This window comes from Montipora foliosa, chromosome 2 (genome assembly GCF_036669935.1).
Source record: "Montipora foliosa isolate CH-2021 chromosome 2, ASM3666993v2, whole genome shotgun sequence".
Taxonomy (NCBI): Eukaryota; Metazoa; Cnidaria; class Anthozoa; order Scleractinia; family Acroporidae; genus Montipora; species Montipora foliosa.
The window spans coordinates 51,607,022-51,619,521 of NC_090870.1; the positions used below are offsets into that span (position 1 = coordinate 51,607,022).

A 12,500-nucleotide genomic window follows, 5' to 3' on the forward strand; every position below is an offset into this window, starting at 1 on the left:
AACAACTGGCCAACATATGGATAACTATACTGTAAGTAAAGCATTGTGCCAACACTGGTGAATGTGTTTTTTAAAATGTTCAGGTTTTGGGTCAGTTGTTTCCCAAGCAAAGGAAGAAAAACTTGTCACAAGTAAGCAAGAGGGTGCAAAGAAACAGACTCAAGCGAATAATAGCACTTTTGAGACAGTGGATGGAAGGAAGGCATTTGAGTCTTGGCTGTATGACAAACTACCGTTCATTACATCCACAGAACTACAGGTGAGGGGATGTTGAGCTTTTATCTCAAGACTGAAAACTAACAACCATCTTGTAAAGGCTGTGTAAACATTTGCCGCAGGAAGGTGCTTGACAGCTTGCAACGATTTTGAAGCGCCAGTTTTGAGAGTTCGACAATCATTTTTACTCTCCGTGTAATTCAGTTTCTTTGTTTGACTTGAATCTGGATCAAAGTGAACAAAAGTGGCTCAAAGTGGGAGTCAGGGCACTTGCCTTGATATCCAGGGATCCCAGGTTCAAGACACGTTCTGACCACTCGTTTAATTTGTTTCTGGTAGTTCCTGGTTCAACTTCTAAGCTGTACTTTTAAATAGCCAACTAGCTTGCCTCTGACCTGTTGGGATTCTTAACATTTGTTGTTGAATGTTCTCTTTTGTCGTGATTGTGTTTCATTGGCCTTGAAAAGCCCCTATGGGGAGTCGTCAATTAAGGATGTATTGCATTGCATTGCATTGCATTGCATTGCATTGTATTATATTGTATAACTATGCGATCGTTTAGTGGAGAATCGAGGTCTTTTATGCTGAGAAAATAAACTCGTTCTCATCGCCCGTGGCAGGCCCTTTTGTGAATGACATATTTGCACGTCTGCCGCTTGGGTGGAACTTTAACTTCGAAAGCGCAAATATTTATGAATTTGTGATCGCTTTTTGTAACTTCTTTGTGCAGATCGAAATCAAGAGCATGGTTGTTTTCATGCCCGAGAAGCACATCGTTCACAGCATCAAATCAAGTGACATCGCTCTGAACTACTCTGTGCAGTCCTTGAAAAAATCGAACAATTCTTTTCCACCGACCCTAGTAGTCTGTTTTCCAAGCTTTAAGCTGCACAGCGCAAACCATGAACCCATGTCAGTCAGACAATCCCTGCCAGTGAACACTTGCCACAGAGATATGACGCGGCGGGAGACTCTGCCGTGGACTTTACAAGCAGAGAATCTTGCAGTGTACTCGGTTCATGCAAAGAACAGTTCATCACTGACCAGTGGAGACCACCTTCCGGTTGTGCGTTACGTACTGTCGACAGTTTCTTGCACTGCCGTTTTGGCGTCAGCTCGTACCTCCTCTGGCCCAGGCTCACCACATTTCTCTCCGACTCAGCTATTTAAGCCCGGGAGCACTGGGGGTCGAAGATTCTCAACTCTCGGGTTTTGTGTTCACACAGATCTTCAACCCGTTGAGATCAGCTGTTCACGAAAGCAGGTACTTGAAATGTCTTTGGCATTTTTTAAACAAGAAATCTATATCAATGCTTAAGTTCTTTTTATCATTCTTTAAATGCAGGAATTTTATTCAATTTAACCTGCCAGTGCATTGTGTTTTTTGCCCAGTGTTTGTGTGCGTCAATCGTAATACAGATTGAAAGCACAGCTCCACGGCCTCGCAAGTGAATAATCACCACACGTTTTTTACTCATTTTTTTCTCCCTCTTTGTTTTTTGTCAATAGCTTCATCTTCTAGCCAATTTAGTCCAGAGTCTTCCCATTTTCAGCATATCCAGACAGACATCTCCCACTTCCACTGATGCTACAACTGGTGTTCCAAGTACCACTCCACCTGCAGCTGCCCCAGATCCCCAACGGACAAATTCTGTGTCTTCGTCGTCAGGCGTTGAGCAAGTGGAAAGTGAGAGCTTGAAATCCGAGAGTGTGTCTTCGGCAGCATATTCACAAATTCAACAGGTATGCTCTTCTTTTCCGGGTATTCGCTAAATTCCTCCATCCTATACACCCTTTTAATAAGTAGGAGGAGGCAGTGTGGCCCAGTGGTTAGGGCGCTTGCCTTGAGATCTGGAGATCCCGGGTTCAAGACCCGCTCTGACCACTCATTGAATTTGATCCTGGTAGTCCCTGGTTCAACTTCCCAGCTGCACTTGTAAATAGCCAACTGGTTTGCCTCCGGCCAGTTGGGATTCTTGACAGTTGTAGTTGTTGTGTTCTGTTGTTTCGTTGATTCATTGGCCCTGAAAAGCCCCTATGGGGAGAGGTCAATTAAGTATGTATGTATGTATGTATGTATGTATTCATATTCATGCTCAGTTCTAATAAGGTATGGGAAAAAAGATTGATCAGCGGACTAAGCCAAGCTGGGACAGCTTGGCTTAGGAAGAGTTCAAGATACGACTCACGCGATTTTTGGGCGGGACTGGGTGGGCCGTCCAGCTCTTCGCGGCTCCGCTGAAAAACTGAGCAAGAATGGTTTATTTTCGCACCAAACCAGAATTTATTATCGGTAATTACGTAATCGCACGTGAGACCGCCAGACTAGCCATGAAAGAACCCATTATTGAATCATTTTAACCTCGCATATCATTATGAGTGTTGTGAATAGTCTAATATATGTCGTTTTCCGCTGATGACGTCAAACTCATGCTTTTAAAATTTATTCAGAAATGTACAAAGGCTTCAAACAAGACAAGAAATCGGAAAAGTTTTAGGCCTTTGTACATTTCTAAGTAAAATTTGAAAGCAAGAGTTCGACGTCACTAGCGGAAAACGGCATATATTAGACTTATTAAAAGTGTGTATAATGCAATACGTTTTGGGGGAGTTCTTTACATAAAAACAATACACGTTTTTGACTCTTGGGATTGTATCATGCTGGATATCCATTGTTTTAATGCAAATAACTACCAAAAATGAACTGCATTTTGGGCTTGGTGAAAATAATAATAACTAGTTAAGGTGCAGATCGACAATGTTTTTAATCATCGTCACCGCCCCTCCTATGATATACTAAGGTCTCTCGCCTCTAATGTAACATACCTTTGCGTCACGTCACACAGGAAAAGAAAGAGGCAAATTATACTGAACAACAATGCAATGGTTTCATCCTTTTTAGTCTCTCAACTCCATTCGTATTTCACTGTGGCTGCAGTGGACGTTGCCTCGCGTCATTGTGAATTTGTACAGTCGGTCAGGAGCAGATAACTCTGCTGTGTGCATCAGCGCAGACTTAGAGGATCTGACAGCCTCTGTAGACTATATGGAAACCATGCTTCACATGCATTTTAAAGTTGGAGCCTTCAATGTTTCCCACTTCACTCAAAGGTACGTGTAAGAGAGAGAAGATAACTGCAGATGCACACCTTTGTCCCGGTCAAAATCTCTGATGGTTTTTCAGTGCTTAGATATCATATAATTTGGCGGTATTTAACGGTGATGGGGTGTAGTTCTTCCAAACGGTTTTATTAGTCTCTAACTCGGGTACTCTGAAAAAGGTGCCAAGGGCCACTTGACTGACAAATGTAGACCTGTCTCGTGCACTGTGTGTTCTCTTCAAACCATTACTCTTTCAATGTTATTTTCAAAGTGCTGTGCCCATTTTGTGTTTTAAGGCTCACCAACAAATTTGTTCTTTAACGTTTGTGGTCACACGAGAACTTTTTTTCTGAGTATTGTATTCTAAATTTTATGCAGTTCCGACGGTTCCTGGGTACACGGTCGTTTTAATGGCGTTTTGTTGTCATGCAATGACATTATTTCATCAAAATCTCTCCTCACCACATCGTCAAGGAGATCTTACAGCGGTCGCCGGGAGATCTCGGGACAGGGGCCACGCGGTTTTCTTACAGTCATGTACAAACGTTCATCCCTGCATTTGAAAAGGCGAACATCTTCTTCTGATAAATCCGGAAAGGAAGAGGACTGTTTTAAAGACCAGCATGAAATCCGTGTCAATATCCAGCCATTTGATGTTGTGTTGTGGACACCAGCTGTCCTTGCTGCTTTGGAGACGGTTGATTTGAGCTTGCTTGAAAAGTTTCGAGTTTTAGTGCCAATGGAAAGTGACGCGGAGAAAGCAGACGAAGGGAGTCTTCTAAGGGATCAACAAAACGACAAACGAGATTGTTCGACTGTTAACGTTGAACTGTTACCTCTGCTGTTTGTGGACATGCGAAATTTAAGGCTATTCATTCCGTGCGAGGCAGGAGCGGGCAAATCGGTCGAAGGAATGAAAACCGTGAACTACCCGGAAGATATGACTGTCATTCAGTTATCAACTGTCAGTGCTTCTCCTCACCCTGACAATCCGAACTCCAGGGCGGTTTTAAATCGAGAGTTTTACGACAAGTTTCTTAAGTTCGGCCGGAGCTCCAGGCAAGCTCTGGGGTATGACATTCACGATGTGCAGTACCAGATCGACCTGTGTGGGTTTGGCATGTGGAGTGGGAGCTGGGTACAACTCTGTGGGTCTGTCAGGAATGAAGAAGGACTGGAGCGAGTTGGAGTACTTGTAGACCAGAATCCTGCACTGGAGTGGAACACGCAAATGTGGTAAGAAAAATGCGCTTTACAGGAGTAGAAATTACATGCATGGACTCCATGTAGTCTCTACTCTTGTAAATGGAAATTGATGTTTTCGTTCTATTGTTGTCCGTTTCGAGCCATTCTTTGCCCTTTGATGTAAATGTGCTTTGAAATACAACCATGCGTTAATACAAAGTTTGGCTTTATTAAACGAGTCGATTAAGGGAAATGAACCACTGCAAGAAAAATCTCTGCCAGCCAACGTTTTGAGCGTTTCCTTCGTCAGCCTGAGATCGAAGGACTAACGCTGACAAAAGAGCTATCTAATGCTTCAAACGGGCCGTACGTCATATCGTATATTTTTATTCACCCTGGGATTTTAGAGTAGTTGGGTGTAGCTAATATCTCCAACATTTCCCTCCCAACCATGATACACTACAGAGGACAGACCACAACCCCGGAAACTCCATGCCCTACTTTTTACGAATAGTGTGTGGGTTCTTTTACGTCCCATAGGGTTATGAACGGTAAAGGGTTGCGAGACGGGGCCTACGGTTTATCGTCCTTATTCGAGAAGACTAGAGAGTCTAACTATTTGCAGATGCCATTACAAATGCAGCACTATCTCCTCAGTTATTTAAAGACCCTGAATGGTGGTCCGACCGGATTCGAACTCAAGACCTCCCGCATGGCTTCCGGTGCTCAACCAACTGAGCCACCGGAACGCGTTTCACTCCCCACTAATACTGCACCAAAGTTATTTTGAAACTAACCCCTTCATCCACGTGTAAATAGAAGTTGTTGTTTTTGTTGTTGCCTTTCTTTTTATTTTATTTGGTTGATACATATTTCGTAGCTACAATTCATTGTTTACTTACTTGATCATCAGGCACGGAACAGAGGAAGTACATGTCACGCCAATCATCTCTGGGTCTGACTTCAGGGTCGTGCTGGCTCCGGCCATCTCAGTAATCAGACAAAGTACAGTAAACGGTGCTGCATTAGCTGAAAGTGTCCCGGTCTGTGGATGGTCGCTGGAATTCAACGTGGTCACAGATGTTGATTGTTTCCTCAACAAGAATCAGGTGAACTTTGAGATTTATTGGCCTAAGTTATTATCGCTTGCCTGTTAGTCACGATTCTTTTGCATTGAATTCACCCGAGCTATGAAATTTGGCCTGTAAGTCTGGGAGTGATGTCGGAATTTTGAAATTCATGTATTGCATTGGAGACTGTAAACAATGAAAATATGCGACGTTTTTTTCCCACCACATCGAACTTGAACTTGCTTGACGAAGTGGAATGAACCAGTTAAGAAATGTAATGGCAAATTTTCCTAATTGTGCCCAATTGTGCTCTTCAGAATGTTCATCCACGACACTTTGTTAAAGAAAATTACCGCAACTTAATGCTCTTTCCTGTGTATCGTCCGATGATTGGCGAGGTCAAGATTATAGGGAATTGTGCCTACCTAACCATCGCTCTCCGTCTTTTCTTCACAGATACAGCTTCTGCAAACTTTATCAGCTGAAAATCTGAAGGTCTTCTCGAAGTCCTCTTTGGGGATGTCTCCAATGGAAGTTGACATAGAAGGGACCAAATCGAACTTGGTCCCCAGCTCAGCTGAAGGTATCCGAGGAAGCCCTGGTAGAATTGATAGCGGATTTGAGAGCATGCCCACTCAAACTACTGCAAACTTTGGAACGCAGAAACGGGATATTACCAAGTTCAAAGTAGGAAATTTCGACGACAACATAGAAAATGGTACGGGAATTGAAACTGAAGCCCCGTGGGAAATTTTTGTCACTGGAAGGAAACTCTCAGTATCAGTTTACAGCAAGATTCATCGAGATGACAAACCCACTGATAATGAAGTTCTCCCTGCCAAACCAAGTCTTCCTGGGAGATGCAAACCGGCCATGATTAAACCAGTTTTGCGGGTTGAACTTGTTCATCCTGCTCTCGTCATGAACACGCATTCCACCTCTCCGCGGATTCAGGTGTCGTGCTTTGATGTCAATGTCGCTGGAGTGTCTTCTTCGATAGGTGAGTACACAATAACGCTTCTGATTTGAAAAAAAAACAGAAATCAGTTTTGTGATGCAGCTTGTATTTGGCCAGAAAAGTGCTTGTCAGATAGACCTTTAATCGATGACATGGCTTTTAAGTGCGTGGACCCGTTTACAGGTAGAAGTTACTGTCCCGTAGAGTTCAATTCACTGTTGAAGCTGGCACAGAACTGACAATAAGAAAGCAACGAAGATTGTTATTGAAGTGTCAAGGAATTTTTCATAAATAATAAGGTTCTCACAGAAATCTATTCAGAAGTATCGTTATTTGGAAGCCCGGCTGAAAACCTGGATGCGAAGGATAAACCTCTCAGGTTAGAGTAGAGATTCAACAAATTCAACCATCAAGTGAAGCCAAGTCCCTCAGGAATCGTACCCGGGACACGTTAGTGGAAGGGGAGCGCTTTTGCCATTGTTCCAACAGCCTCTCCTATGTCCCATCTCGAGACTCTATTTTGCGTTTGCTTGAACGAATGATCCTCTTTTTAAACTTCAGGTATAACGTTTCAGAAAACGTCTTCAGAAGTCGCCATTTTTCTTTTGTAGTTTCCTAATTAGGTTACTTCTGTTTGTAACCCAAGAGATCTGTCAAGAGTCATTCCTTTATTTAAGTTCTCTTTATTGGCAACAAAGCCTCAACTTTCGTGGATCTTCCCTATGCTTTTTCTCTTGTTAGTCCGACTCGTCAGCTTTAAGAAGAAAGGGAGTTTGCAAACACTTTTTGGTTATCTATTCGCTGGAGACCTCGCACTATTACCCACATGGGGAGCAGAAACGTACATGATATTTTCTGGAGACGCCGAACGCCACGAAATAAAAGCTGTATGCATGAATGAATATTTTTGTGTCCGTTAGGTTCCTTGTTTAAGAAGCTTCCTGATGCACATGACTACTCGGTTCAATGGGTCAAGAGTGGAGCTGGAATCCCTGATCAGCATAGTGGCATTTTGCCGTCTCTTTTAACTGTCGACGTCACTGAATTCTTGTGTGGTCCAGGTTGGTTAAGACCTCGCATCTCTGTCAGTTCATTATACGCCTATTTAGTCGCAATTGCTGTTAGTTTGAATTTGGGACATGTACACGTTCTTTTGATTTTTAGAACTGCTATATCTTTTCATCCTTTTGAAAAACCTTCGTGTTTCGGGTGTGCCGCACGTTATGTAATCAGTGGCCGAACTTAGGTCTCATATGATTGGCTATTGTGGAAACACCCCCTAAAACCCCCTGGAAGTTGCTTCTAAAAATAATACTGGACAGGCTTGACACAGAGGGTTAATATAGAAGATGGAGGCTCCGTGTAATAGGCCCCTGGGGCCCGTTTCTCGAAAGTCCCGAAACTTTTCGGGCCATTTTCGGGTGTCATAACTCCCTCTGTATCTCGAGAACGGAGATGATTTGAGTAGTCAATTTTCATAGTCAGTTTGCTTTTCGTTACATTGAAAACATGTTAAAAGATCGGCTTTCCTGAACAAGCGTTTGGCAGGTTCAAAAAATGACTTTTCGGGCCCGAAAAGTTTTCGGGACTTTCGACAAACGGGCACCCGGTTTCCGACGGCAGTGCTGAAACACACCGAGTGAGTATATGGTGATCATCTAGGTACTAAGAAAAATCTGAGGCAGAGATGTAATTGCAACCCGGAACCCTCCGCGCTTTAGCTTACGGATTTTCTTGCTAGTGGGCGGCTACGGGAAACTCTGTGATGGTCAGGTGTTATTTGTGGGCGGTAACTTCAGCTGTAGAACTGCATCGCGCAGTCACATTAACTTCAAAAGACCCTTACATTTATCCAACCATGCAATCTATGTCTACGATAACAATTAATTTATTCGTTACCGTGTCTCCACCAATGCCGTAGCTCTCCGTTCACTTCCTATATAAACCTCAAACACTTTCTCTTTGATCAAGGGGTCAGCAATTCAAGCTTTTACGGTGGTAATTTGGACCTTTATCAACTCGTTGGCGGACAAAAGATGAATTTTCGTATTTTACTCTTCCACCGACGCAGCACCACCGATTCTTTAGAAAGTAACACCTTTATTTCGTTCATCTATGGTATCCTTAATATTTGAAAAATTTCTCGGATTTTAACACTAACTATCAATTGAATGAACTCCTTGAACCTATAATCGTAGACATATTACGCGGGACGTTCTCTCGTAGTTCCACTACACTTCCCTCCTTCTTTCCCCTCCCCTCTCCCCCTCCCCCTCCCCTCTCCCCGCACTCTTCCCTGCTATTTAATGGAAGCGTCACAGTGTAGGGAATGATTGTATTCAATTGGGCCATTTCACCCCAAACATTGAATGGAGGGGACGGAGCTGTGGAGGGTCTGAAGCTCCAATTGCGTGTCCCAAACTGAAGCTTCGTCTAATATTCAATTGTTTTATTAATTTGTTGCAGCTGAAGTTTCTGTTGAAATTGGTCGATCAGTTTATGTCAACTTAAACATTGAAAACGTGGAAGAACTAACGCATTTCTTGGATGGCCTGGTGCTTTCGTATGGCGAGACCTCAGTCGGGCCCAAGGACAGCCAGATAGGTCCTACGGCAAGAACTTTATTTATGAGCTCCTTTGCATTGTGTACTTCCGATATTGTTTTACAATTGGAAGCTCCTGCTATTCGCAGTAACCCCAAGCTGCTCGGTAGTGTGGTTGGGATTGAGGCGAAAGCTTGTTTTAGCCCAAACAAGCAAGGTATGTAGAGAAGAGCAGTAGCACGAAACTTTTTGGTTTGCTAGCGTTGAACGCGTCATCGAATTATTGCATTTCAACAGCCTTTCATTTCATTCCCGTTTAGCGCTCAGATTAAGGGCGCTTTCCATTTGGATGGTAAAGCCGGGGAGAATTCCTGTTAACAGGAGCAGGACTTTTCCCCTCAATCAAAACGGAAAGGGACGAGTGTTTTGCACGAAGTCGTTCTTTCTTTTTTTAAGAGACTGGGTCAGTACTAACGATTGACTATAACAACGACTTTCGCGGCCAAAAACCTTATCTTTAATTCATCAAGGAACATGGCACAAGTGGAACTCGGCAGATCGTACAGGATTTTCCGATCATTTTGCCACAAGTGAGAAAAGTGGAGTAGCTCTGACGGTATTTCTTTTTATTTGAACACTCTCTAGTGGAAAAGTCTGTTTTGTTTGATTTACCGCCGGAACAACCGGATTTTTCATAAAAGGAAAGCGCCGTCAGCGTAAATACTCGTCGTCTCAACTTAATCCACTTATTTTCTAGGTAACGTAAGTCGAGTGGACACAAAGTTACAATTACATGGTGTAAGTTTAGCAACATCAATTCACGATAGAAGTCGGCCGCTGATTTGTCCATTCAGCTGTTCTATCGATTTGGAGGCGATCTGGGCTCCCCACAGCCGAGATTTGATGGCTCAAAGGTGTGTTGTTACTTTTTTCATTTGGTAGTTCGATTATATGTGAGAACAGTCGTATTTTTGCGTCAGAAAATCTTGATCTTTATTTTTTACCTAAACGATAACTTGCAGCCCAGTGAAACTGTGAGTGACGAAGGCTGGTTTGGCCAGCCGAAATATAGTACATTACTAAGTAATCAAATCTATTGTAGGTTGTATCGGCTCTTTCTACTTTTTCAACTGGTTATCACGCCGATCAGATCGAGCCAGTTGATCCAACGTACACCGGCAGGGTTATTGTCCACGGTTGCTTGAAAAACCTGAAACTGGGGAGAGACGCAATTGCCACGCGAAGCTCGCGCGTGCTGTAACTCGCTGTTTCAGTGAAACGCCATAGAAAGAGAGTGGCAAGTTCATCATCGGGCACTTTACAAAACCGTAAAATGTGGTTAATTTGAATGCCTTTGTTTATCATGTTACTTTGTTCAATTAGCTTTCAAGCTCGTTCATAATCTGTCCACTCCACTTCTAAAATCGGAAACAAACATTTCGTACTGAATAGGAGTCAAGTCAAGTCAAATTTTATTTCAAATCATACAAATATGGCTTACAGAGGATTAATATGAAGACAATTTCACGATCCAAAAACAAGATAATCACAGGTAGCAACAATTGTGCTGAAGTAGATCTAAACAAGTGTTATTGAAATCCAAAAAGAAAATTGGGGGACGCATTTTTCAAAGATAGTTAATCGACAATATTTGTAAAAAGCTTTAAAGTGCAAAGCAATGTGTGACGTTCTTTTCGAAATTGAAGCTTAATTATCTCTGAAAAATGCATGGTTACCCCCAATTTTCTTTTTGGATACCAAGAGCACTTGCTAAGTTCTGCTTTCTCCGCATAGTTTTAAACCGCGCAAAAATATCCCGGTATTAATAAGCACCACCCACTGGAAACCCGAGTGTCTCGAGATGCGCAAAACGTATGCGCAATAGCAATAGTAGGCACCGTTCTAAAATATGAAACAACCTGAACGGTGGATAGAGCCATTGTTTTTCATAAAACCTGAAATTTAATGTCGTTCTCGTGGTCGTCGACTTGTGGTTTCTTAAACTTCGTAATGCTAACGGAGGCTGTGTGCAGCCAACTAAGAGTCGCTCATCTCCCTCTTTGCCCATTTTTCGCAGTGGTTACGGCTTTCCTCAGTTGTACGTATTTGTGGAAGCAAGCTGTGTTCAGATCAGTGTTGGGCAAGAACACGTGACTTGCTTAAAACTTCTTTCCGATTTGGCTGAAGAGTTTACCAGTCCTTCCACGGCCAATGAACAACCAGCAGGGACTGGTACAAGGAAGACCGACCGGACGGACCCTATAGCCTTGTTCGAGTCGTATGATGACATACGAGCTGGGGCGTTTAGATATGTCACTGCTCCAGGTAAGCAATGCTGACAATTACCGGTACATGTATTAAGATTTGAGTGATAAGCCATTAGCCCCTTTCTCATAGCCCTTCAGTCTTCATACACTCTGGAAGGAAATTAGAGAACCCACATACTCTTCGCAAAGATTGCGACTCGAGTTCCTGGTGTTATGGTCTGTTCTGTTCAGTACAGCAACCGTGGCTGGCGTTGCGTGATGTCGTGATATCGCAAAATGGCTTATGGTTTGTTATCACAGCCTAAGAAATGCGAGAATCTACCCTTGTTAATTGGCTAACAAAACTAAGCGCCAAACTTGTAAGGTTCGTTTCCCGCGCTTAATCGCGGCTGCATACATTGGCTTTGTGCTGTGATTGGTTCTTTTGATGGCGCAATTTTTCCGTGATTGATACGTGATACGTGTGCGTTACTTCCTCTTAACCATCTCGAATTTTTTCATGTATATCATTAATTAATTTCAATTTGGGACTACACGCTCCGTGAGTGTCGCACGAGCAAGTTCATACGATTTTCTATTTATTACATACTCAACAAAAGCACTCCATCGCTTTGTTTCCATAGCAACTTCCGTATTGCACTCTACAACCTATTTATGCGTTCGTTATTGACCAATCAGAAACGCCGCTTTTTTTGTAGAGTATATGATTAATCTCCTTATTTTTACCGAGGGTAATGTTTTATTTGCTTTTAGCTGAACTGGACATGCATCATCCAGAGCCTTGGGAAATAGTTTTCTCGTCCGACTTCAGCGACAGGCCCCCAACAATGACTTGGAAATATCCTGAGCCTCGAGCACTGTCAGCGGTTGAGCTTGTACCGTTGCCTCTTTCAAGTCCTGTTCTAGTCAACACACTGAATATGGGCGAGGAATATAAGGTAAAAAAAACACTTGCTATACGTAAAATTCGTTTCTTTTCAGAATTTGAGGATTGTTCTCCTTACAGCCTGCGAGTATTTTCCCGAACTGGGAAGACTTCCGACTCTGTTGCGCAGTCTCTTCGGTTTTCTTCAAATCGATCCTTTACTTCACATGCGCGAAGTTCGGATCCCGCTGGTCAGAGGTCAGTATTGTCTGTGATAACCGCAAGAATCGCGAT

The 12,500-nt window shown here is 42.9% G+C and overlaps 1 protein-coding gene across 2 annotated transcripts in view; it reads left to right on the forward strand.

Moving 5' to 3' along the window:
- The window catches only part of LOC137993495 (intermembrane lipid transfer protein VPS13B-like), a 48,308-nt gene that overhangs the window by 16,598 nt on the left and 19,210 nt on the right, over positions 1–12,500 (forward strand). For both annotated transcript variants that reach the window (XM_068839398.1, XM_068839399.1), the window contains 12 exons: positions 84–259; positions 947–1,480; positions 1,726–1,959; positions 3,119–3,327; positions 3,697–4,554; positions 5,417–5,612; positions 6,030–6,573; positions 7,452–7,592; positions 8,998–9,291; positions 9,832–9,988; positions 11,152–11,399; positions 12,095–12,279. In XM_068839398.1, coding sequence (XP_068695499.1) covers positions 84–259; positions 947–1,480; positions 1,726–1,959; positions 3,119–3,327; positions 3,697–4,554; positions 5,417–5,612; positions 6,030–6,573; positions 7,452–7,592; positions 8,998–9,291; positions 9,832–9,988; positions 11,152–11,399; positions 12,095–12,279 — 3,776 coding nt within the window. The remainder of the gene's footprint in view (positions 1–83; positions 260–946; positions 1,481–1,725; positions 1,960–3,118; positions 3,328–3,696; positions 4,555–5,416; positions 5,613–6,029; positions 6,574–7,451; positions 7,593–8,997; positions 9,292–9,831; positions 9,989–11,151; positions 11,400–12,094; positions 12,280–12,500) is intronic.